Source organism: Gymnoscopelus braueri (genome assembly GCF_963280865.1).
Source record: "Gymnoscopelus braueri genome assembly, chromosome: 21".
Lineage (NCBI taxonomy): Eukaryota > Metazoa > Chordata > Actinopteri > Myctophiformes > Myctophidae > Gymnoscopelus > Gymnoscopelus braueri.
This window is the reverse complement of record NC_137623.1, coordinates 20,179,735-20,206,963: the sequence shown is the minus strand read 5'-3', so window position 1 is coordinate 20,206,963 and position 27,229 is coordinate 20,179,735. Positions and strand designations below refer to the sequence as shown.

At 40.6% G+C, this 27,229-nt stretch overlaps 1 protein-coding gene across 3 annotated transcripts in view; it reads right to left on the bottom strand.

Annotated features, from left to right (window-relative positions):
- The window catches only part of LOC308076693 (phosphatidate phosphatase LPIN2-like), a 29,895-nt gene extending 3,898 nt beyond the window's left edge, over nt 1-25,997 (bottom strand). Inside the window, exons 1-17 of one of the 3 annotated variants that reach the window (XM_080417105.1) lie at nt 25,884-25,997; nt 14,768-14,968; nt 12,779-12,874; nt 11,725-12,038; nt 10,093-10,215; nt 9,150-9,279; nt 8,253-8,808; nt 7,007-7,106; nt 5,809-5,996; nt 4,855-4,948; nt 4,635-4,704; nt 4,415-4,498; nt 3,683-3,759; nt 2,805-2,961; nt 1,748-1,896; nt 722-808; nt 20-172 (exon numbers count right to left, since the gene is read on the bottom strand). In XM_080417105.1, coding sequence (XP_080273231.1) covers nt 20-172; nt 722-808; nt 1,748-1,896; nt 2,805-2,961; nt 3,683-3,759; nt 4,415-4,498; nt 4,635-4,704; nt 4,855-4,948; nt 5,809-5,996; nt 7,007-7,106; nt 8,253-8,808; nt 9,150-9,279; nt 10,093-10,215; nt 11,725-12,038; nt 12,779-12,874; nt 14,768-14,959 — 2,570 coding nt within the window. In that variant the 5' untranslated portion in view covers nt 14,960-14,968; nt 25,884-25,997. Of the gene's footprint in view, nt 1-19; nt 173-721; nt 809-1,747; nt 1,897-2,804; nt 2,962-3,682; nt 3,760-4,414; nt 4,499-4,634; nt 4,705-4,854; nt 4,949-5,808; nt 5,997-7,006; nt 7,107-8,252; nt 8,809-9,149; nt 9,280-10,092; nt 10,216-11,724; nt 12,039-12,778; nt 12,875-14,767; nt 14,969-21,962; nt 22,220-25,358; nt 25,458-25,883 lie in introns of those variants that run through there. The other 2 variants (XM_080417106.1, XM_080417104.1) reach the window with 2 other exon arrangements.
- Nucleotides 25,998-27,229: the final 1,232 nt, after the last annotated feature.

Here is a 27,229-nt window from a genome sequence, read left to right as displayed (position 1 = left end):
AGTATAAATTAGGCTTTACCTGTGAAAGGCAGAGAAAAGGCTGCTAGGGGACAACATGAGTGGTCCTTGTGGCAGGAGTGTTCCTCGGTCATTCACCCAGTGAAGGTAGCCTCTGGTCATGTCAGCCATGCCAATGGCTCGGGCTGAACAGTAGAGGAATTTGTAACCGTTCCTGCAGTTGTCAAGAGATTCAGCGGTAAATCAAAATGTACACTTAAATAAGAGTACCGATGTCCTGACGTCACTGCCGCTAGAGGGCACTATATCCCCCTGGGTCACAGATTATTTTCCCATAGAAATTCCCCATATAGAGAAATCTTCGTGTCATATAAGAACTGTGTTCCAAAAATAAACAAGTCAGCAAATCAGGTATGTGACTCTGTTTTGTTTATGATATTGGGGATATTGGAGAAAATGTTTTAAAATATTCTTACTCTTCATATCCATATGAGTCAAATCGCTGGGGTGATTTGTTTATTTTTGGAACACAGTTCTTATGTGACGCAATCGAAGATTTCTCTATGGGGAATTTCTATGGGGGAAATAATCTGTGACCCAGGGGGATAGCACCCTCTAGTGGCAGTGATGTCAGACTTCGGTGCTCTATTGCTAAGACTCAATTTGTTTTTTTCCCCTCGTGATTATGACATCAAACCATGACGTTGATGGACGCAGTTACGCCGAAAAACTAAATTGCCGTTTATTTTACAATGAGACTTACTCGTGCACCGAGTGGTAGAGTTTAGCAATGCCTTGATGAGTCCAGTCCTTCCCGAGCTGCGGAAGAATCTGACCAAACACATCAGACCTTTGGGAGAGGAAAAAAAGGAGCAATGATAGATTTGCAATTGCAAGTTAGTGCCACTGTCCATGATGCTTAAATTAGCCAAAGAAAGAAAAGATTAATTATGAAGAACAGCTTCAGCTGTCTCTAATTAGCTGACTCAGACCTCCTTCAGTACTTCAAACAGCAGATGTCGGATTAAAGCCCAAATTTATAAATGTATTTCATTTTTGTGAGCGGGTTGGGTGGGAGGGTTTATTTGTTGTGTTTGTCTGTTTTTGGGGGTTTTTTTAACTAGAAGAACTTTTTATGACTGGTTATCTTATCCTATAATAAGCTGTGACAATCCTTCAAAAAAACTTAATAGAAAGCCCAAATGTATGCCTCTGCGGAAAAAGTGTCATGCAACTCGTCGCACGACACGTTTTTCGCCGAAGCATGAAAGCATAATTCTGGGCTTTGTAGTGGTTGAGAGACTAGAGATGGGACGATATGCAAATTATGATTACGATTATTGTGGCAAAAATAATTGCAATTAACGATATTATCGCGATAACCAAAATATGCTTAAAACTTGAAATACCACTTGAACCCCCAGCATCCCTATTCTGGGGGGAACGTTTGCCAAAAATAAAGTTGTGAGCTTGTAGATCTACTATTTTTGGCGAATCGATTTGTGTAGAGTGAAATAAGAGCGTACCAAGTGCACTCTTTACGGGTCTGTTTTATCAAGCATGGATGGTTTAAGTGGTACTGATTTTGCAGCTCAACAAAAGCTAATTCATCCTAGTGTATGACGGAGGGCAATTTCACAATAAATTCAAATCTCTGCGATATGATTATTGTGAGCGTTTTTTTATCACGATAAACGACAATAACGATTATCCCATCCCATCCCTAGTTGATACAACAGAGATCCTAGAATAGAACATTAAAAGAGGCACTGATGGGACTCCTCCGTACTTGGTAATGGTGCCGTCAATATCGGAGATGATGACTTTGTCGTCCCAGTTCCACAGGTAGATGGTGCCCTCACATCGACACGTCCCTTGGTACTGTGTAGTGATGCTGAAGCTGACGCTGTTAGGCCCCTCCCTGAGCTTTAGGCTCGACTGAGACAAAGAGGAGAGATGCAGATAGCATTTAGCTGGCAATGCTAATCCACACAGTAGTTTAGAATAAGTGCAGCAGTGGACAAAACAAGCCATGTTCCCTGGAATAATGTTTTACAGACAAGTGGTAGATAAGAAGACAAAAGCTGAGGGGTAAATATGGTAGCCTGGGATCAAGACTGCTCCGCTACGGCGGGTTTCTTTTTCACACTCGCGAGTAAGAAACAAAAATCAGCCGAACGTAGTGAATCAGGCTGGATCCCAGGCTATAAATATTGAGCATTAAGCTCATATTAGAGCAAGGAGAAGAGCAAATTATGGCAGAGACTCAGGGACACTTAAAGAGATAAGTTTGTGGGTTACAGATGAAAAGGGGGAAGAGTCACATTAGCAGGGACACAAGACAGTAGTATTTAGCTAGTAGCTCATTCTGGTACAGTGCATCTTTTCTCTTTGCTTGAGATGAACCCATTCAATCCGGGAACGCATCTACAAATGTATTCTAAATCCTAACGGTTTTCTGAAAAACGTATCTTACTATATCAGTGGTGCTCAAACTTTTTCATGTCAAGGCCCCCAAAATTATATGTGTTTGGCCACAGACCCACATCTCAAAATATTTTGTTCCAGGGACCCCTCAGAAGCAAAGATTTGAGTTACAAATGTTGCTTTAAAAAATATATATATATTCAAAGATTTGCACAAATGTTCACGATTAAATAAAAATAGCAGATCTGCAAGCTCATAGCGCGGCACTCTGTGCCTATGAGCTTGAGCTTGTATATCAGCTTTTTTTGAATAGCCCAAAGAAATCTTAAATGACACAGATGCATTCCCGGTCTTAATGGCTTCATGTATTTTTGTTCCAATAAATGACATGAAATGTCACTGAACCGGGACTCTCTTACGATCTGGTCAGACGAGAGGCGGAGGGACTTCCTGTAGGAAGGACAGGGCAACGGCCCTGGGCCTGCTGTCTGCACACGCTCAGTATGTGGCACAATGGGTGGCATGTCGTTCAGTTCTTTAGACTCATCATCGCTGGAGGACTCCTCTGTTTTATGTCTGGAAGACACACACATATACGCACTGAAATACTGCATGTGTGTCACCTGAATATAATGATTGAATGATAATTAATCACATTCACTGAAGTTGGGTGTAGTAGGGTAACAAATGTGCACATTTATAGCCACAAGAGGGCAGTAGAGCAGGGGTCTTCAACGTTTTTTAGGCCAAGGACCCCTTAGCTGAGAGATGAAGCAGGGACCCCCACATATTGTTTAAAATTATGTTGCAAATTAAACTTTTTCATAGATTTCATAGATAGCTTCAGACTTTCTTCATCCATCAGTGTTGGATTCATGTATTTTAAGACATAACATAGCTCTTTTCCCCTCTCTACACCAAACCTCTTCGCAAAAAATTGACGACCTACAAGCTCACAATGCATTGTGAACTTGTAGATAGATTTTTCTAATTTCTTTTTTTTTGTTTCTATCACACAAACATTTGGCGGTCCCCCTGTAGTAACTCTGAGGACCCCCTAGTATATCATTACATCTGCTTGCTAATTTACACAAGTGAAGACAGATTGCTTTGGTTACAGATATTAACTTATTTTTTATTTTTAAAGCAAATGAATACATGCACAGACTATAAATACAGTTTTACCCCATTTGGGAATTTCGAGTTTGTACAGAGATTTTATGTCATATGGTGGGATGACATCACTGCTAGCTGACTAATAATGCTGGTGTGACAAAGTGTTGTGTTGCTGACTCACTGTGTAGCTGCAGCCACTGGGAGGGGAGAGCTCTCACTGCTCAGAGACTGCTGTCTCTCTAGCTTGGTCTCTGAGGACTGACAAAGAGAGACTGAGTCATTGACAGGCGGCATCTATGACCTTATATTTCTAGTATTAAAAGTCTGTATAATACGGAATGGAAAACTCCTTTCAGTGCTACAAAAACTCGATGGTAAGACATTATATTAAGGTTGGGTCTATAATGCATTTTAATCACATTTATAGTGAATTATAATGCATCATAATGCACTTATAATGATTCATAACACTTATAATGTTATACATGTTTATAATTATGCATAACAACTTACACTTTATAACTAGCTAAGTTAAGGCAGCTATAATGTGCTGTTCCACTGAGCTTCTAATGCATTATTTATGACCAGCACTTATAATACATTATAAACGTTGTTATAAGTTGTCATAGATGTTGTATAATAATACAACATATAATAATACATGTTATAATGCCTTATAAGCACATTATAATGCATTATAAATGTGATTATAATGCATTATAGAGCCGACCTTTAAGTAAAGTGTTCCCGACTCGATCAATAATATATGTCTTTGAGGCTATTTCTCATTTCCATAGACTGATTTACAATGCAAACCTACACAAATAGCATGGGACTCCAATGGACTTTCCATATTATGTACATTGTGAGAAACAGTGAGGGTGCCAAAGAGAATAACCACTGTAAGCAATACCTGCTTCGCACTGCTCTTTCTCCAGAACCACCAACGCCCAGACTTCTTAGGCATTCTCTCTTTCACCCAGGCCTCTTCTGTAGCCTATTCAAATAATACAGGTCATTTGAAAAAACATCTATGTTTACAGAAATGTGTTAAAAAGAAATACACGATTTGAGGGAATGAACAGCATCATAGCCAGATTTAGCATTGTACAGATATATAAAAAAAAGTGTACCTTTGGCAAGTTCTTCTGAAATGCCAGCATGCAGAGTATCAATGGGGCTGCCAACGTCCAGTTGTAATACCTGTGAAAGAAATTGTTCTGTTATTCGTTGATGGTAATAATCAGTGATATTTCTCTCTGAGAATGAGTGTTTTGTCATAGTGCATTGAGGGGAACCATAAGCCTGATGATGATGATGATGATGATGATGATGATGATGATGATGACTAACCGGTTTGCAATTCGAACCACCAAGTTGGGATTGTCGATCATCGCTGGATTGTCGGCAAATTCCTGATATGTGATGATGTGCTCCATGAATTTCTCTGGAACAGATATTACAAAAACTGTTTAATTATCATGCCATCCGTTTCTTCCATTTTCCTCATTGTTAGATGTTTAGCATTATGACTTAAAGGGGAATTCTGGACTACGGTTTTCTTACATTTTCTATGATGTTATGATATCTTAGGATGAATGGTACAGTAGAACTCCATCCCGGGTCCGCCACAGCTTAAAACGTATTTTAATAGCTTTTTTTCAGTTTTTGTTTGGTGAGATCTGACGTTCATAGTGACAGAACACTGTCAAAAAAACAAAACAAACAGAAGTCTCGCTAGACAAGATCGAAATCTCAAGATTTCAATCTCGTCTAGCGAGACTTCAGTTTTTTTTTGTGTTGCATAGTCTCAATCTCACCAAAAAACAAACAAAAAAAAGCTATTAAAATACGCGATCTAGCGCAAGGCCTATTGGCGCACGCTTTAAGCAGTGGCGGACCCGGGATGGAGTTATGACATTTTTCTACTGTACCATTCATCCTAAGATATCATAACGTCATAGAAAAGGTAAGAAAACCTTAGTCCAAAATTCCCCTTTAAGAGCAATGAAGGACAGAGAGAGAGGGGATATTCAAAAATAGGTCATCCTAATTGTTTTCCATATGCCAGACTATCAAACCGTGGCCATAGTAACATCTAACATCTATCAGGAGACCACAAGGGGAGGTAAATGCATATTCCCATAGAAAGGAGGTGTCATTCACACCTTTTCCTCCTTTGTACATATAGTGTTTTGTATTTGTTGATGACATTTTTTTGTGTTATCCTTTTAGCCCTAATGTCTGACTGTACCTCGTGCTGTTTACATGTCTGACTAATAAAGTATTCAATCAATAAAAAAGTACCTTTGGAGATCTCCGAGTTCTCTCCAACGCCCCCACAGAGTGACAGCGTGACGTCGGGCAGGTCACCGGCAGAGTCCGACAGACACTCTGTGCCGCTGTCGGCGGCCGCGCTCCCTACAGACTGGGGGGACTGGGAACCAGAGCGCCTCCCCACCTCCACCCAGTGCTTAGGTACCTGACCTGACTCACTGAAACACACACACACAGGCCAATAGTCATATGCCATCATCCATAAGTGTATATGGTCACATCACAAGATATTTTATTTATTTTTAACCACAAGTGATAGTTTTCGTTAAAATAAGTGTTAAATAACTCTACATTCTGAAAGTAATCATTGCTATTAAGTGTTTGTTCAGTAACAGTGGTCTCCCCTTATCTCCAGCTGTTCAGTAAACAGAAAATTTATATCTGACCTGAAAATGCAATAATGCAATTTTCTCTGTGTCTTGAAATTCGCAGTGCAATTCACAATTCGCAGTGCAACGAAACCGTTGCAATACATTGCAGAGAAGAATTGCAGCGTTCTGCATTTCCACATTGAAGGTCACCGCAGTTTCTGTTGCAAGTTGCAACTAGTTGCATTGCGAATCATTGGTGTGGACTGGGCTTTAAAGGAGTACTGTAGTTCACCCAAAAAATTACTTATTTTCTATCATTTACACATGCCATGAAGCCTTGAATTCATGGAGATTTTTTTGTTTTTGTTGAATTCCTAAGCCAATAATTTGATGACGGCAGAGTCTCTGGTAGGTGAGCAGCCACCCGATCATCAAATTACTGTCTTAGGAATGCGACAGAAACTAAAACATCTATTCAATTCAAGGCTTCATGGGGTGTGTAATTGATAGAAAATAAGTCAATTGTTGGGTGAACTACTCCTTTAAGCCTTAAACTTAGTCAAACAATCATTTCACGTTGCAAAAATAGCTGACAATAAAAATACAAACGCTTTAAATCTTTGAAAAATGTGAAAGATTCTTAAAAATCATTGGGATTGTAGACTTTTAGCCCATAATGACAAAATAGGGATGCCAGTGTGGAAGTGGTTAACTCTGTAGGTTTTGAGAGAGAGAGAAAGACAAAATGAGAAAAAACACAGACTAGGTTGTGAAGATCCTTGGCCAGAAAGGGGCTCACAGGTTATCCAAAGACATGGATTCATAACCACTACACAATCACGTTGCATATTTTGTACCTTTTAGGAAAGTAGCGAGCCACAACATCAGGTTCAAGTACATTCAAATCGTCCAGGTAAATGTCCTCTGGTCCCTGATGTTGGCTCCTCTTTCTTACACCTTCAAGTCAAAGGAAATCAAGTCATTACTATTTCCAAACAGCTGACTATACCTTCTCACTTCCCTTTCCTTTAACTGTCGCGTGTGATTGAACGGCCTCAGACTCTAAACATGAACGCGAAAGGAAGCCACATCCTTCCTGTTAACATAAGCAGACAAACAGGCTGGGTGTGGATTATCATCACATACACTGTACATGTTTCCTGTTTAGGGCATTCTGGAGATATCTGTTTTGTAAAAAGAAAAAGAAAGAAAGAAAGAAGCAAATCTTCATTGGCATTTATCTACAATACCGATTAATTCAAGCCACCAAATAATAGTGCAGAGCCCTTGTAGGTTTATTTGTCAACAACACACACACTAGCAATTCGCTGCTTGTATGAGTAGTGAGTAGTGACAAATAAACCTTCTTGATTCTTGCTTCTTGAGAGATAACTTGTAGAGGTCCCCACCCCCATACCACACAAATAGTTTTTGGTGTTATCCTTAACGTCTGACTGTACCACGTGCTGTTTACATGTCTGACTAATAAAGTATTCAATCAATCAATAAAAAAAGGACTGTCTAAAGTCTTTATGTAGGATGAATGCACATGTGGATTTCTACGATGGATAACATTTTATGACACGCATTGTCCTTAACCCAGTCAATCCGGGAACACATCTCTGTCATTTTAGACTTTTTTGGCTATTCAAAAATCAGATATTACAAGCTTATAGCGCGGCATGAGCTTGTAGATCTGCTATTTTATTTGTGAAAATCTTTGAATATATATATACATTTTCAACTCAAATCTTTGCTTCTGGGGGTGCCTGGAACAAAATATTTTGAGAGGGAGGGGTCCTTGACATGAAAAAGGTTTGACGCTCTGAGCTTGTGTATCTGCTATTTTTGAATAGCCAAAAGTATACAATAATGGTTATAGCTAAAAACTAAAATGGCGCAGTATGCGCTCCCGGATTGAATGGCTTAAATAAGGAAGTGAAGAATCAAACACTAAAGCTCCTTACACACCGGGGGCGATTTTTTCATGCGAATAATGCCTTTTTTTTAAAAACCTTATAAAGTCAATGCAAGCTTCCACGGAGCGAAAAGGCGCAGAATTTTGCGTATATTCGCATAATCGCCGGTGTGTAATGACCTTACCTTTGCTGTCGGAGGGTGAGTCAGTGGCTTTGGTGCTGGATCTTCTATGAGGACTTGCAGACGCCTCCGAGTCTTCAGCCATGTGGCTGGTGGCCCCAGAGACCAGAGGGGCGCTGTCGCTGCGGCCGGGCGGCGAGGACGTCCACCTGGCCTTACGGGCGCGTTTGGAAGGGCCGGCGAGGTCAGGTTTAGGCTCAGATAATACCGGGCGGTCAGATAATACCGGGCAGTCAGATAATACCGGGCGGTCAGATAATACCGGGCAGTCAGATAATACCGGGCGGTCAGATAATACCGGCGGCGGCGCCGAGGGACTTGGCTCAGGCTGAGGAACACTGTGAGGGACGAGGCACGCGTCGTGCACAGAGGCTTCCGATAGGTCGGGTTTGGCGGGCCGAGGCATTGGTTTGACGATGGTGCACACGGGGTCGGCGGATCTCTCCTGCTCCCTCGACTCCGCCTCCATGGCTTCCGAGCTGAGGATGACCCTGAAATGTGTACTCTCCGATGGAGTGATGGTCAACGTCTTTGGCTCTGATCTGTCCTTCTTGCAGACCTGGGTTTAAAGCAAAAAGCAAAAAAAAAAAAAGTCTTTATCCCATTAAGATCAGTGATTTGGTGAGCTTGTAGATCTGCTATTTTTGAATAGCCAAAGCTAAAATCTAAAATGACAGAGGCTTTCCCTGTTTCAATGGGTTAAGAGTTGCACTTGTTTGTAAATAAGAACTTGAATGTCATAGTCACATGGTTGGCATGTTGTTCTTAGTTTATACTCAGGTTTTTTTTTCTTTTTTTCTTTTCTTTTTTCTGCCACCAGACAAAAGCAAATCATATTATATTCTATTCTACTCTGGTAAAGATTATCACCCTTCCAAACAAATTCCCAAACGGCCTTACCCTGGTGGATTCTGGGAACTCTCCCCAGGTCCACTGCATGTGGGAGTCTGCCCTGAGGAGACTCTTTGTTGGATGGATCATCAGCTCTGAGTCGCTCTTCGGAGTCGGAGACATGGGTGCTGACAGTTCCCTGTAAGAAAACAGCACCACATTGGAACATTAGTGGCTATAGAGACAGCTAGAGTCTAACCACACTGATGTGCACAGAATTCATTTTAACCCAATAAAACCGGGAAAGCAAATGTGTATTTCTTTGTCACTTCTTTCCTATTATTTTAATGTTGTATAAAGCTTTTGCTTTTCTTTTTTTTGCTTTATTGCTAAATTATTTGTACTTTTTCTGTAAAGCACTTATGCTTTATTCTTGCTCTGTAAAGCACTTTGAGCTGCATTTCATGTCATGAAAGGTGCTATACAAGTAAAGTTTATTATTATTTTTGATTTTAGATATATAGCAACAGAAGTTTTTCTGAAAACTCTTAGGATTTAGATCAGTGATTTAGAACAGTGGTTCTCAAAAATAGCGCATATACAAGCTCACAGCGCGGCACAAACAAGCTTCTACATCTGCTATTTTTGAACATTTTTTAAAAATCTTGAAAGTGTTTGAAAAAAAAAAGAATTCCTGTAGCACAAATCTTCTCTTCTGGGGGTTCCTGGCACAACACATTTTCATCAGTTGGGAAGGGGGGGGTCTGTGGCTAAATTCATATCATTTTGGGAGGGTCCTTGGCACGGAAAAGTTTGAGAACTACAGATCTAGAAGGCATTTGTAGAATCGGCCTCAAGTCTTAATGGGTTAATTCATTTTGGCAGCACTATATTTTACAGCATTTTTCCACTGTTTGTTTTAGTTAAGAGACAGACATTAAATCTTAATGGCCTGGAATGATGGAAACATTTGGATGGACCGTTAAGTGGCACAATGAGTGGAACAACATACCTAGTGGAGGCAGGGGGCCATTCTCCATCGGAGAAAGGGTAGCTGTCCCACGACAGGCCACCGACAGGAGCGGAATGCTTGGTTTCCATAGTGTTGTCCTTCACGGTAGAGACTGAGGACACCCTGGGGAAGGGAACGTCATCAAATCAACAATGAGCTTGCAGAAACTGATCAAAACAAAGGCAACCAAGTCAACCAACAACAAATAACTGGGACCAGGCTAAATATCGCCTACACGTGCAAACGGTTATGTCACACATGACGTGAGTATAATTAGACTAAAGAAGTGAAGGTTCATTAACCCATTCAATCCGGGAACGCATCTCTGTCACTTTAGATTTGTTTGGCTATTCAAAAATAGCAGATATACAAGCTCATAGTATTAGCGCGGCGCCGAGTGCCGCAATATGAACTTGTAGATCTGCATTTTTTTTTTTACATCGTGAACATTTTTGCAAAAATATATATATTTTTATAGCAAACATTTGTAACTCAAATCTGTGCCTCTGGGGATTCTACAAATGTCTTCTAAATCCTAACAGTTTTTTTGAAAAAACTTATGTTGCTATAATCAGTGATTCTCAAACTTTTTAATGTCAAGGACCCCCAAAATGACCCCCATCTCAAAATATGTTGTTCCAGGGACCCCCAAGAAGATTTGAGTTAAAAATGTTTGTTTTAAAAATATATATATATTCAAAGATTTTCAAAAATAGCTATTTTTGAATAGCCAAAGTATAAAAATAATGGTTAAAGTGGTTACACAGATGCGTTCCCGGTTTGAATGGGTTAACCAAATGATACTATCAAGTCTTACCATCATGTGCAGGATTAGTCTGGATGTTTTCAGGCTTTGGAAAAAAGATTACTTCCCCTTTTGGGAACGCCTTTTTGTGTGTGTGTCTTTCCATCTGCCCAATATTAACATCATAAATATTTCATGATCTAGTGTGTGGAGTGATAAACTTGATTGCTGATTGAGACCATGTTAAAGATAATTATATCAAGCCCATATCCGAAACTCATCAGCCCGATGTTTGGACCAGCCCTATAATTATGTAACATGAAGTCACATAGATTTCAAACAATGTTCCCATAATCAGACCATCATTACTATGTCACATACTGTAAGCCTGCTTTGTATCGCACCTTTCTGTGAAATGTAATCAAATGTAATAGAAGACAACGGCCCGGACCGCTGGCGTAGCGGTCCGGGCACCTAGGCTACAAAGTAGCCTGACAGCGTGCCGTGGGTTCGAGTCCCGATCCCAGCGGCCTTTGCTGTGTCACTCCCCATCTCTCTCTCCCCATTTCCTGTCAGCCTACTGTCCTATCAATAATAAAGGCATAAAAAGCCCCAAAATATATATATATGTTTTTTTTAAATGAAGAAAACAGGATTTATCGTCTCTGGAAACCTGTCCAAAACCGTTACTTTTCAGGATTGAAATTCAAAAGTAGCAGATCGACAAGCTCAAAAGTTTAGAACTTGCAGATCTGCTATTTTGTGAGAAACTGTAGTATGATCAAGTAGGGCCGATAATTTACGGGGGGAAAAAACACAAAAACTTAAAATATGGAGATAAGAGGTTTCTGCCCACGACAGCAACGTTATAGTGAATGAGTTTTTACCTTCCATTCTGGCTGTTGTTGTTGTTGTGCTCCTCGTCTGAGCTGTGCTCACAGAGCTCCAGCTCACTGACCACGGGGTTGTTCTGCTCGTCCCTGCGAGGGTCCGCCTTGTGCTTCCTCCTGCGTCTCTTCTTCTTCTTGACCAAGGGCTGGTGGGCGCTACCTGAGGCGCCCGCTTCTTCAGGACCGTGCGGAGGAGGAGGTCCGCTCTTCGTTGCTGCTGCTGACCCGTCAGCTGCTCTGGGCTCTCGGCTCCAGATCAAAGACTCTTCTGTGGGGATCGGTGAGGTGACCAGGTGGGCTGGGACAATCTCCTGTGCAGAGATGTACCGATATGACTTTTTTCCTTCCCGACACCGATTCCGATAACTTGCGTATCGGTCGATACCGAGTACCGATCCGATACCAGTGTGTAATTTAATTAAATCTAGGGACAGTGGTTCTCAAAGTGGGGTCCAGGGACCATCTGGGTTCCTTGAAGGGGTTCTAAATGGACCCTTACAGGTCTGTAACTCTGAAAGTGTACAGATGGAACCAAATGGACCCGTAAGGGGGTCCTTGAAATTAAAAGGTTTGAGAACCACTGATCTAGGAATAAATACAAATTCCATTAATAATTGCTAAAGTGCAGCAACAAGTTAGTAAAATAATAATGTAAATAGTACAGTAAGAGTATAAAACAGTTGTGCAACATCAACTGAAACATTCACAATGTTACTGTAAATGAAATATCATCATGTGGTAAATTACGTGGTATCGGAATGGCATAGACTGGCATACTCTGCGATAACGAAACCAGCATTTTGGGCAGTATCGGCAGCTTTTCCGATACTGGTATCGTTATCGGAACAACTCTACTCCTGTGTTTGGTTAAAACTAATCAATATGTTTTCCTAGTCACAGCTCTGAGTCTGTTATCACAGCGGCAAAGATAAGACATGACCTCGTTTTAAACTGTAGTGGAAGATAAGGTCACAGCCTTTCGTGGAAATATTGATACTGATATTTCAGTTCCTCTTCTTGTCTCAGATCATGTGACAAGTCAGATACTCACATTGTTCTGCTCTGTTTCCTGAACAAAGAAGGCCTCTCCATTGTCTCCGAGCTTCATGTGTAGCTCTACTGGTTCCCCATTGATCTCGATGTCAATCTGCAGTCAAACAACACAAATGTATCTAATTAGTATTATGCATTGCACAGTAGTAAACAAACAAAAACAAAAGCCTCACACCAAGGCATTTCAACATAAAGGCCATCATCAGATTCCACCCAGGTGCTTATTAACAAAGGGGAACAGCTGATGTATTTGCATAACATGAGTCATGGATTAAGAATCCATGACTGCAGTATTAGAGATTAGACCAGAACTGAGCAACACAAGGAAGGCTGCTGCTATTGTTTTGTGACTCCTACATAATACACATTCTGGTGGCAGTATTTAACAAGTTGGCTTTAACAAGTTTAACAAGTTTTCAACACATTGAAAACTTGTAGAAGGCAGGCAACGCTGTCAGATGCAGGCTTGAGCTCTGTGAGGCCCTCTCTGAGCAAGGCAATAGCCGACCAAGTGTCCACGCCAAACGAATGCCTGCGGCAAGTGAATGACCGTGCCAAGCGAATGCCCGTGCTGAGCGGTGCGAAGCTTGCATCTATCGTTTCATCGCCGTTCGAGTCAGAGAATGGTAAATGGTCATTCCCTCTGCGTCAATGTGATTTACGCGAAAGGGCGCCCTCAATGTCGGCATCGGACGCAAAAGGTAAGGAGCCAAGCGGCGAAATATGACCCCTTGGGAGTGACGATGGCCTGGTATAGATTTTCAGTTATAATCCACCTTTCACACTCCGGTATTTCTTCTGTTTTATGATGTCATGGACATACTGTAGCATGAGCTGTGATTGAATTGTTTCGGAGGGGACATAAATTCATAGACACCTAATTACAGTACATACAAACCCTGTTTGATTTATGTACACATAAACAAGCCTCCTTTCATCTCGACATTAACCAAGGGTTTGGTCTTTTTATCTGCACCTCTATCTCAACGCTGAAAGATATCCTTACATTACTCACAAAATCACTGTGTCACCTAAGGCCGTCTGGTATGCCTGAGAAAGATTAACAACAACCCTGGTTGTTGACGGGGACCAAGCTGCTCAAGCTGGAGAGGGCAGGCTAAATTTAGCCACTGAGTATGCTGCTCCACCTTGGTCTTCAGCGACAGACTATACTGAAGCTATTAATAGAGAGAAAGGACAATCCGTTCTTCTGACAAAATGATAATGTGTGCTGAAGTGGAGTCAAAGAGTGGGCTACTGCAGTGGTTCTTAACCTTTTCAGGCCGTGACCCCCCAAAATAATCATCTTTGAACTGGGGACCCCCAAAAATAATAATATTTATTTGAACTAGAGACCCCCCAAAATAATCAAATTTTAACTGGGGACCCTGACAAGCACTTGGAATGTAAGAGTTGAGGCATTCAAATTTGTTAAACTGAATATAGCAGAAAATAGCCGATCTGCAAGCTCACACACAAGGCGTTGTGAGTTTGTAGATCGGCTAATTTTTAATAAAATCCCTCTTTCTTATATTATTTGACAATTTGGCCAATGTTTGACCAGTTTTTATAGTATAGCTTGTTGATTACTTCTGATGCAGTAATGGTCTGTTTCTTTTTTGAGGTATTGAAAAGGTCTTAAAAGTCTTTAAATTGTCACTTTACTGTCCCCGACCCACAGGTTGAGAACCACTTGCCTACAGGACAATACTACAGCAGAAGACAGGAGATGTATTGTCTGGCTGGTTTATCATTGCATGTCGTAATTATTCATCAACATCCCATTGAGTTACCTCACATTAATTTGCTCCAAGTCTCAACACCGGAATCTCTTTGTTTAGTCAAGTGTCGGTGGAGAAATGTATTAGAATCTGCTCTAAGCGAGCTCTGTTTTTCCAGTTTTCTGTTGGATTGGTGATATACATGTGGCACATGGACATTGTCACGTATGGCCCCGTATATCAAACATTGCGTCTCGCCCACTCACCACTTTCTCCTTGGAGCGCAGCACGCCCAGTTTTCCGAAGCGCACGTGGAAAGGAGAGCACTGGAAGGTTCCGTCGGGCTGTCGGACCACGATCACGTCGATGCAGCCCGATAGAGTAGCCTGGTTGATGCCTTTATAGAGCTCCTTCACTGTGACCAGCACCTGGCCAGCCAGCTGCCCCACGTAGTTCATAGTGTCTACCTGTGGACACAACACAGGCAAAAAGAACTACCATCAACATATATATATAGAAGCATTACATTATCCATCAATGTACGAGGACGTTTTATTAGTCTCTTCTTGAAGACTGTGTTTATCACTTAAAAAGGAGTAGTTCCCGCCAAAAAGTACTTATTTTCTATCAATTACACACACCATGAAGCCTTGAATTCATGGAGATTTTTTTTGTTTATCTCCACAAATTCAAGGCTTCATGAGGTGTGTAATTGATAGAAAATAAGTCATACTACTTTAAAGAAAATTACTTTCTGGAACAAATAATGGACATTCAAACACAGAAAACAAAACAGAATTGGTCTCCCTTGGATTATTCCCAGCATAAGGCCACACTGTGGTTTTCACGTGTTACTAGGGCACCTGTCCCCATGCCTCACACACTCACACACACACACACACACACACACACACACACACACACAAAAAGCACTCCTGTTGTTCAGAAAAGTCTGCAACGGAAAATGCAAGCTGGTCCCTAAACACAGGGGCTCTGCTCTGTCCCATTTTCCTGAAGAGTTCCAGGCAGATCGAGTCTAATTAAGGACTCTATTACAGGCTACTGCTGCAGAGCAGAGCAGAGCGGAACAGAGCGGAAGAGAGGGGAGCAGAACACTGTGGTTGTGGTGCTTGTCCTCTTTTCCTGTCTGAGTCCCTATAAGATACAGTCACTAGAAAGTGCAGAGTGCAGACTCCACTCTGTAAGTCCATGCGGTGCTGATCTCTGTCTGTAATTCAGATGACAGGGCATGATACCACAAGGGAGGCAGGGGGATAAGGATGGTACCTGGAAGACTCCACCATGACAAAGCTGTTTATATGTACACATAAGAATTCGGACAGTGGTGGAAAAGTACTAAAATAAATGTTACTTAAGTAAAAGTATCAATACTGGCAATGTAGAAACACTCTGTTACAGTTACAAGTAAAAGTCTGGAAATAAAAAATTAAAGCAACAAAATGTACTTTAAAGTACCAAAAGTAGAAAGTACTCATTATGCAGAATGTTTCACAAGTTTTCGAATGTAAAAAAATATTTTATACATTTAAATATCTACAAGCAGATCTACAAGCTCACAATGCGTCGCATAACGACGCATGGTGAGCTTGTAGATCGGCTATTTTCAAATGGCCGAAATATATACAGGGCTGAAGTGGGTAATGTATGTTTCGTAATAATAATAAAAATCTACAAAGTAACTAAAGTTGTCAAATAATTGTCGTGGATTAAAAAGTACAATATTTGCCTCTGAGATGTAGTGGAGTAGAAGTAAAAATATTGAAAATTGGAAATACTCCAGTAACGTAAAACATTATTCAAAAGTGTACAGTACTTTAGTACATGTACTTAGTTACTTTCCACCACTGGTAATCAGGTAAGTACCGTGTTCTGCACATGGCAGTCTCTGGAATGCATCAATCAATTATGATTAACTCAAGGTAGAATCTGAATACATGGACATGTGAACAGTTATGTCAACACCGGAATCTCTTTGTTTAGTCAAGTGTCGGTGGAGAAATGCATTAGAATCTGCTCTAAGCGAGCTCTGTTTTTCCAGTTTTCTGTTGGATTGGTGATATACATGTCATTGTGGCACATGGACATTGTCACGTATGGCCCCATATATCAAACATTGCGTAATCAGGTAAGTACCGTGTTCTGCACATGGCAGTCTCTGGAATGCATCAATCAATTATGATTAACTCAAGGTAGAATCTGAATACACGGGCATGTGAACAGTTACAAAAGGTAGACATTTTATAAAAATCACACCCTGTGTGAAGTGGGCGGTGTCTTGCTAGCTAATCACAATACTGAATGGAGTCAACCAATCATGTACAAAAAATAAATACATTTATTGAAACACTCTTTATGATGGACGAAACCATAACTTAAAAAAAACAAATTTATGTTTTTTTTTAAGTTATGGTTTCTTATATAGGGCTATGCACATGTGTCATGTGACACTGGCCAATCACAGTCCTGAATAGACTGTGATTGGCCAATCACGGTGCAGGGTTAGGCGGGGTACTTTTTGGCCAATCACAGCGCAGGATAATTGTACAAATATCCAAACCTCACTTATAGGGGCGGTTTCACCGCCCAAAAATACAATAGTAAGTCCATAATTGAGGCTTGCCATACATGAAAAACAATGCAGTCAGCATTTTACAAAATAAATGCATGCACATAAGTCATAATCAGTGCAAAAAGTAGTGTGATAGTTTGGCAACAATAAAGATCTGATAAGGAATGATGAAAGGACTGTAGTATATTAATGACTAACCAACAATAGTGTGATAGTTTGGCACAACAAAGACCCGATAAGGAATGCTGAAGTACTGTAGTATATTACAGACTAACCAACAATCATCCTTGTATATAAAAACTGGGACATTCAAAAGATTACCTTACCTTAATCCCCTCTTAACCTAATAAATGGCCACAAAAGCAGCTTCTTAAAAGCAGGAATTAGACAGTACAATGATCCATGCAAGTATACAAGAACTCTGCTGTAGTTAGTCTACTCTGCAATTTATTCCATTTCGATTTGGGTCACACAAAGTAAGCAAACTCGTTATGTATGTCAATCTTTGCAACAGTGTTTACATATTAGCTTATAATAATCAGCAACAAAGTAATAACAAGTAAATAGGTTATCAGGACACAGTAAATGTTAGGCCATCTTGAGAGAGCAGTTTATCAACAATTTGTACAGTATGTAGCAGTGGTTCCCAAACATTTTAGCTCAAGACCCAAAAGAGAAATTAGATGTTTGCCTTGGACCCAAACTATTGAAAATAGTAGATCTACAAGCTCACTATGCTACGCTTCACACCGCGATGTATGCTTGTAGATCTTCTATTTTCACCACTTCTTAAACGTTTTTAAATTTTTCATTTATGAAAAATATTGGAATTCGTTTTTAATTGATGAAACATTTTGATTTGTTTTGTTTAAAGTCTTTTTAAATAATACATTTTTTTAAATGTAGGAAACAAAAAAAGGGGATATTTACTCACGACCCATAAAAATTGCTCCGCTACCCAAACATGGGTCCCGACCCAGTGTTTGGGAAACAGTGGTACAGTATATACAGTACTAAACAGTGGAACAGACTGGAGCTAAGCAACGTAGCGGCCATTAAGTGAAAGAGGCCAGCCTAAACAGCATGAAAAAAGATAGCTATCATAGGCTATCTTGCCTTGTAAATAATAGATGACATGCTCAGAAGGCTGGATAAACTTTTTGTTACCACAGTGCTCTGACTCCTCTGGTGCGCTATCCTCTTAGAACAATGACATTTAAACAAGTGACGGGTCGCACTCAGAGTGACAAGAGTGAGTTCGTTTTTAAGGTTTCAGCTATCCAGCCTTCGTCACACTGACGAAGGCTGGATAGCTGAGACCGAAACCTTTGTCCTTTCTTGTGAAGACATGGAGAAATAAAAGAAACTCACTTCTGTCACTCCGAGTGCGACCCGTAGACAGGGTTAATTTAGGAGACTACTCGGCGCAAATGGCACATTTGGCACTTCACAGCAAGAGGATTTGATTTCAGCTACAACATCTAGAATTACTGTGATTTGACTGCAGTGGCACAATTTCATAGAAAAAAAACACTTTTTGGAATGGTAATGTGACGGCACACAATACAAATTGAGGGCCGCAAGAAGCCTGGAGCCTTTGCCTCTGTGAATCTCAAGTGATTTTTTTATTAGAAAATGAATTTCCTATATCATCTACTTTTCCACTCTTCGTTCTTAGTGGAACATTTGTCATTTATTACAAGTTGTAAAGTACCTCCAAGTGAAAATAAATAAATAAATCAAATGTTTCATTTGATTTATAAAGCACCTTTCAAAACAAAGTTACAAGGTACTGTACAATGTACTCATGCATGATTGCGGTAATACACACTCACTGTGCAATTTGGAGTCACATACAGTAACTTGCTGCAATGGTGGTGACACTACTATCCTGACTTGACTTCACTTCCATATTTCAATAAGCAAAATATTGTACTGGTTCATCAGGAATAAAAACTAGGACAAAGGCAAATCGATCAAATTTACATTTCACATTTACTGCACTTAAATGACGCTTCACTTAGAAGTTACAACACGCTTTCACAATCAGAGTCAGAGCAACGGACAGAAACATATAGACAGACAGACAGACAGACAGACAGACAGACAGACAGACAGACAGACAGACAGATTGTTGGGTACTGTAGTGTAAATCAGGTCAAGTTGTGCACAGACAAGATCAAGAGCACAAAGGATAGAAGAACCACAACGCGCAGATGAATTGAGATGATTGCTTTGTTGTCTCAAGATCTGCTTACCACCAGCTCATTTCCTTTTTATGTGTACAATTGCAACGAATCAACACCAGCAACAACTAGCCTATCAAGATCATGGAGGAACTTTTCTTGATAAAACAGAAAAATGTTCCTCCATTACAGTATCGTACATCAGTGGTTCTCAAAGTGGGGTCTGGGGACCCCCAGGGGTCCGGGGACCCCCAGGGGTCCTCAGGGGGGGGGGGGGTTCAAGGGGGTCTCCAGCTAAATTTGGTATTAAAGCATCACAATCATTTTAACCACTTTATCCATTTATACGTTGGCTATTCAAAAATAGCAGATGCACAAGCTCACAGCGCGACACACTGCAAGCTTGTACATCTGCTATTTTTGAAAAATGTTTGAAAGATTTTGAATTATATGTGCATTTTTTTTAACACAAATCGTCTCCTCTGGGGGTGCCAGGCACAAAACATTTACACATGGGGGTCCGCAGCCAGATACATATCAATTGGGGGGTGAGAACACAAGTTAGTATAAGTACTGCATCACCTTGTCTTCTTGTGTTCTTTTTATTATTGGAGCACCTTGCTGGCAATAACCTAATGAAGCTGCCGAGTACTTTGTCATTTTAACAAAGGCTTTAATAATCACATGCTGCTAGTGGTTAACAATGGCCCCAGCAGATATCTAGTTTCATGGGCTGCCTCATACAGTATGGACACAAAGGGCTTAGCAGCACACTTGTGTCTGCTATTCACATGTTACTGCTACAATGCAGGGCTTGTTGGGCTTGTTACCGTATCAGAAACTGTACTATTGAGGTCAGGTCACGTATGTACAGTATACTGTGGTATTTAGATTTGTTGTCCTGAACTTAATACTTTTCAGGCCTTTCCAGTTGGCTTACTGTTACAACATAGACTGATGTTTCTCCACAAACAGTTATGATGAATTATAGGATATAGGCAAGTCAAAATAAAGCTTAGGTTAACCTAAAACGACTCAAGCATTTAGCTCTTAGACACAGACACTGTGCGACGCAGGAGTTGGCCTACTTTCACTTTCACATTGCACTTTTATTTTGGTCATCAGTTCAACAATGAAAACAATACATTCCATGTTGTTCATAGAACTTAGCAGTACTAAAACAAAACAACAACAATAATACAATATATTACATGGTTATGACCAAAAAAGGTATAGGCTGAAGCTAATAAGCTTATTCTGCCTAGTGCCTACCCTTTCCACATACTGTACAATGGCAACGCATTTTCTCCTGCCTACTGACCAAGTGCCTTGGTCCAGGACAAGACAAGTTTTAGCTACCGGTATGCTGGACTCAAATCTGTGACATGCATGTCATAGTGCAGGGGTCTTAAAGGTTTTTCAGTCCAAAGACCACTTAGGTGAGAGAGAGATGAAGCAGGGACCCCCACTACATATTGTATAAAATTATGTTGCAGATGATTAAACTGAGGCATTGTGAGCTTGTAAATCGGCTATTTTCGGCTAACCTTTCCCTCAGAATAGGGATGCTAGGGTTCAAGTGGTTAATGTACCAAAAAAAGTTCCTAACACACAAAGATTTGGTGGCCCCCCTGTAGTAACTCTAAGGACCCCCTAGGGGTCCCGTACCCCCTGTTGAAGACCCATTTCCAAGTGCTTATTGGACATTCTGTCTGACTCTGACCACAAGTTCACCTAGCCAGGGAACGATTCCTCATGTTCATTGTAGTGTAGATAGAATAGTTCAGAATTGTTCCATTCCCAATGCAATTTTCTCTTCCAGAGCACAGGGTCACTTGCTAATCTCTATCAGCAGCAGTCTTCATCTTTAATCTCCTATCTCCGTTGTACATGCCCTTTCAAGGTAAGAGACTGTTTTGCCATTGTGAAGAACTAGGTATGTGGCCATTGTGAAGAACTAGGTATGTGGACACACACACACACACACACACACACACACACACACACACACACACACACACACACACACACACACACACACACACACACACACACACACACACACACACACACACACACACACACACACACACACACACACACACACACACACACACACACACACACACAAGCAGTACTAGGCCAGAAAAGTCAAATAGAATCGCTCCTCTACTTCTAGTATACAGTAACTGTACATTAAGAATGCATTAAGCACCTTAGAAAGGCTTGGACAACTCCTTTTCATTCGCTGAACTGCATACCAATTGGCTGGACTTTAACCCCTCAAGCCCACTCAATCTCCAAGACTGAGATCAAATAACAGTAGCTAAATGCATAATATTCTGCAAACAAAGCACACAATATTCTATCCTGTAAACATATCAATTATTTAACAGCTGGGTATATAAATAAATGTTGGGGGGGGGGGTTGATAACAATAAAATAAACCCTTAATAACTTTTATGAGCTCAGGATAATCAAAATGTTAACCCACTAAGACCTGAGGCCGATTCTACAAATGCCTTCTAAAACTACAAGATTTTTCAAAAAAGGTTAAAAAAATAGCAGATGTACAGTACGAGCTCGCAGCGCGGCAAAAAGTGACGCGCTGTGAGCTTGTATATCTGCTATTTTTGAATAGCCAATTGAAAAAAGGGGTTTTAAAAGGGTTGAATCCCAACTTACCAGAGTCCAGGAGGACTTCAGGTGTGAGTGCTGCTTTCCCCCCTGCTCTACAATAGCTCTGGCCTGAGGATGGTCATGGTTCCCTGAAACCTCCATGTCATCCAGGGAACCCAGCCTGTGAACACCTGCTACTGCTGGGTCTCACTGGGTCTGCAATCTCAGCCTGGTTGCTGCTGCGTTGGCCCTTTCTTTCTCCCCAAATCCATCTCCTCCTCCTGGTCTGTACCATGCACCATATAGCTGCTGCTATGGCCTCTAGTCTGCCCCGCCATCCATCCGATCCAAGTGAACACAAAACACTAGAAGCCCCTGACCCCGACCTACCGCCTTATACACTGTTACATCACCCACCTCAGAGCCTTTCCTGCACCCCCCACCTGACCTCCACTTCCTCCCCCTCGGTCCCTCAGCCTGAGGAATGGGTAGATTCAAACTTAAGTAACGTAATTATTATGTAGTGCAGGTTGCAGGCAATCAGGCCACAGGGTATATATTGGTGTATCTAATTTAGTACTGTAAACATCATCAAGTATTCTTCCCGGCAACAACAAATGCCTTTTTTGTGATGATGTTAAAAAACAGGCAAGGTAGCCTTTAAATGTCTGGTGGTGGTTACTTGTTATTGTGGTTAAATGTCTGCAAGTTCCAGACAGTGTGCAAAGATGCCTTTAAAAAAGTGAAAGTGAAATTGAATACAAAATGCATATGTTTTTTAGAAATTGAACTTAATCATATAATTTAAGTGTAACTACATGATAATGCCCCCCCCCCCTGAATGTGTCGTCGTAGGCTACTGTAAGCCATAGTACACAGTAACTGGTTTTATGAACAAAGCAGAAGTTTCCAGTCAGATGAAAGGGCATCAGCCACGATAAAACAGCCTTGTACAACTGATCTCTCTTTAGTGAGAGGATTCAGCTGACTACACACTGCTGTGTGCTCTGGGCTGCAGACCATGCACTGCACTGTGCACATCACACCAAATTTGGTTTTAAAAAAAAACCACATACAAGATCTAAGTAGGCCTGTCACAATTATTACATAATCGCCTCGTCGCAATTGTTTTTACATAATAGCAGTTATTTTTGCATAATTGGCATGATCGTCATAATAGTTTTTTTCCAGGTTGAAAAATGTTTCATACATTTACAAATATTCTCAGAAAATAGCCGATAATTTTCCCTAACTTGGCGTGGAAATATGTAAAAAACATTCAATCACTAGTTTCTTTCAAAACGACCCTGAAAACCTATTATTTTTTGTGTTATCCTTTTAGCCTTAATGTCTGACTGTACCTCGCGCTGTTTACATTTCTGACTAACAAAGTATTCAATCAATCAATCAAAGTACTATATGATAGTAGGCTAGGCCTATATGTTCTCCCATTGTAGGAAAATAAAGGGACATCATTGTCTGGTTTCAAAATAATGTTTTTTTTTATGCTGATAGAGGCAAAGGGGATTTAGAATGTGTATTCATTCAACTCATAATGTTACGCTGTACTATACAGCGTAACATTATAGGGCTGTGAATCGTCTGCTATCTCACGATTCGATTCGATTCCGATTCTTGGGGTCACGATTCCGATTTTTAAAAATGTTTTCAAAACAAACAATTCTCGATTCAAAAGCGTTTTTTTTCCGATTCAAGCGATTCTCGATTCAAAACGATTCTCGATTCAAAGCGATTCTTGATTCAAAACATAGGATTTCAGGATCTACTCCAATCTGCTGGCATGAGAACAAGAGAGTCGATTCTGAATCGTCCAACAGTAGAATCGCGATTCGTATTCGAATCGATTTTTTCCAACACCCCTATAACATTATGAGTGTGAAGTGTGAAGTGTGACATTTACAACCAGCAAGTTTCACTTTCCTTTTTGAACAAGTGGTGCCTCTGGGGACAGTTGAAATCATTACAAGTTTTCCAAACATGTCCCTGCAGGCAATATTCATATTCAAGTTTAAGTGTACTATTTTGATCTTGTACTGTTAGGTCTGTCAGTCACTACTAATTACATTTACTCTGTAGTACTGTAAAATGTTGAGGTACTTTTACTTTACTTGAGTATTTCCAATGTTCAATACTTTCACTTCTACTCCACTACATCTCAGAGGCAAATATTGTACTTTTTATTCCACTGCAATTATTTGAAAACTTTAGTTACTAGTGACTTTGTAGATTTGAATTAATTATAACCAAACATAACCACTTCAGTCCTATTTAAACTTTGGCTATTTGAAAATAGCTGATCTACAAGCTCATGCATTGTGAGCTTGTAGATCCACTATTTTCAAAAGATTGTAATATATTTTATACATATGATACCTTGTGAAACGGGGCATTCTGCACGATGAGTACTTTTACTTTTAGTACTTTAAGTATATTTTGATGCAGCCAACACACAGCCAACAGCCAACACTTTCGTACTTTTACTTGCACATTTTGAATACCAGACTTTTACTTGTAACAGAGTATTTCTACCTTGTGTTAGATTAATAAATGTGAGTACTTCTTCCAACACTGCCTCAGACCAGCAATCAACAACACTGATGTGTCAGGTATAGTAGTGTAAATGTTACACAGCATAACCAGTTATCAACCATGACTCTCTCCCTTGGAGGAGACTATAGAGCACCTTGAGAGAGAGCGGTGATAATCCTGTTTACAAGCTTAAGACAGATCTGGTTGTACCTGGCACATGTCCAGTGTGATACTATGACCCTGGTTTCTACCTGGCTGCATGGCACCGTGTCCAGTGTGATACTATGAACCCTGGGTTCTATACCTGGTTGCATGGCACCAGAGTGCTACTCTATGACCTCTTGTTTATCAACCAGGCTGTGTTCAGCTTTGATAACATAATAGAATCTCTCAACTGTCTACAGCTGCTGCTGCACTGAATGTTTGGGGAAAACAAGACATTACATCACAATCACACAGCCTACAGTACACACTACAGTACAAAAAAAAAACTACAGTACACCTGTACTGTACAGGCTATAATATATATGTGCGACATTACTGTGTAAAATAGTCATGAATGTTGTCCTATAATGACAACGCTCTGCAGTGGCCACTCGAAACCAGCACTGATACTGTCGGTGTTCCGAGGATGATGTTGAGTGAGTGCCAAGTTTAAACGGCAACTCAATGGCTCCTCCAAATAAAGCTTTAATATGATGCCATAGGCTACATGATGCGATGCTCTTCGCATATTCAAATATTATATGGGATTAGCCTTGGATCAAGACTATCTATCATAGATGTATGTATTTAATCGATTTTGACATTTTTATATCTGCGATAGTCTTGGGTTGCACAACCCGAGCGTCCAGGACTTTCACCAATAAATCCCATATACAAATGTACAAATGCAAAATATATGGTACTTACCCAGTTGCTACAAATGTTAACTCGGCATTCGGAATCTTTGTGCAATGTATTAGTCCATAGTTTTCAATAGATGTGTTTTAATCCCGTCGTGGCCGAACGCCATTTGCCCCCTCGTTTACTTCCTGTTTACATTGAGTGTAATGCCGACTTTCACCGGATGCGCCCCATCACAATCGCCCATTAAGGAATACAGTGAATTTCCGACAGAATCCGACACAGTCGGGATTAAAACACATATCTATTGGAAAATACGGACTAATACAGTGAACACAGGTTCCGAATGCCGAGTTAACATCCGTGGCTACAGGGTCAGCACTTTATGTGATTTTTGTGTACATGTACGGAAAGGTACGGGCTTTCCGCGCGGATGTTCAGTGACTATTAGAGGGTAGAGACCAAGGCTATCATAGATACGAAAGTAAAAGTCAGCCTCGATAAAATACATCCTATGATAGTCTTGATCCAAGGCTATCCCTCTGCCATTTCAGGGGAGTTATTGTACATTTAAATCGGGTGAGAACGTACCTTTTAGTTGCAGACAGACATTTACCGGTCCTCTCCCTGAGGTAGGCAGACTGTTGTGTTGACGCCTTCAGTCCACTTTGCGTTTCATCGATAGTAGTTTAGACCATGTGACCCTGAACAGCAGCTCTGCTCTCTGACACTATCTGCACGTGATTGCAATCTAGTCAGCATAACATCCGCAGCAAAAAGACAATGATGATGGTGCTGCTGCTGCTTGGTTGGGTTCCTCTGGGACAGTGGTTCTCAACCTGCCTGTGGGTTGGGTCCCCACATGATTTGGGGGGTGGGGGTTGGGGAGGGGGGGGGGGGCGGTCCCCAGATGACAGTAAAGTGACAATTTAAGGACTCTTAACTTCTTAAGACCTTTATAATATGAAATGAAAAAATACTATTACTGCATCAAAAGTAATCAAACAAACTGGTCAAACATTGGCCAGTTGTCAAATAATGTAAGAAAGAGGCAAAAATTTTGAACATAGTCGATCTAAGCTCACAACGCCTCGCAACACGATTATGATTGATACTAATGTATACACTAAATGTACTATTTATCTGTGGAACCAAGTCACACAAATTGTAATGCCTCAACTCCTACAATTCCAAGTGCTTGTCAGGGTGGGGGGTCCCTAGCCTGGTAAACCCTCCCTCCGGAAATCTCAATTCCATTTCATTTCAGGAATCAAATAGAAATTAGATTTCCGGAGGGAGGGTTTACCAGGCTAGGGGGTCCCCAGTTCAAATATGAAACACTGTTCTTCTATGACAGTGGATGGGGGTCCTTGAGATGAACTGAATTGATTGATTGATTGATTGATTGAAACCTTTATTTCAGGGAAATCCATTGAGACCAGGGTCTCTTTTACAATGGCACCCTGTGTACAAAATTACACTTAACAATGATTTTACAGACATGACATAGACAACATGGTACAACAAGGTACACATTAAATATAATACAATAAAAAGGTTTAAAACATATTAAAACCAAATATTACACCAAGCAGGTGCATATGCCTTCTTCCAATGTAAGGTCAGCTAAGAAATATTTTAAAAATAGCAAAAGAAACTAGGACATCTAACTTTTCTTGACATTTGTTCCAGCCTACATATGGAGCATACACACTGAATCTCCCAGCTTATGGGCACCTTCAGCATAACCTTATCTTGAGATCTGGTACCATGAATTGATGTATTGAGTTCTAATAGTTCTGTCAAATACAGAGGTAGTTTGCCAAGTAATGTCTTGTACGTAAACAGGGTGACATGTTGCTTCCTTCTAAGAGTCAGGGAAGCCATCTTACTGAGGTGCAAGTATATTGCATTGCACTTCATAATGGACATAAAAT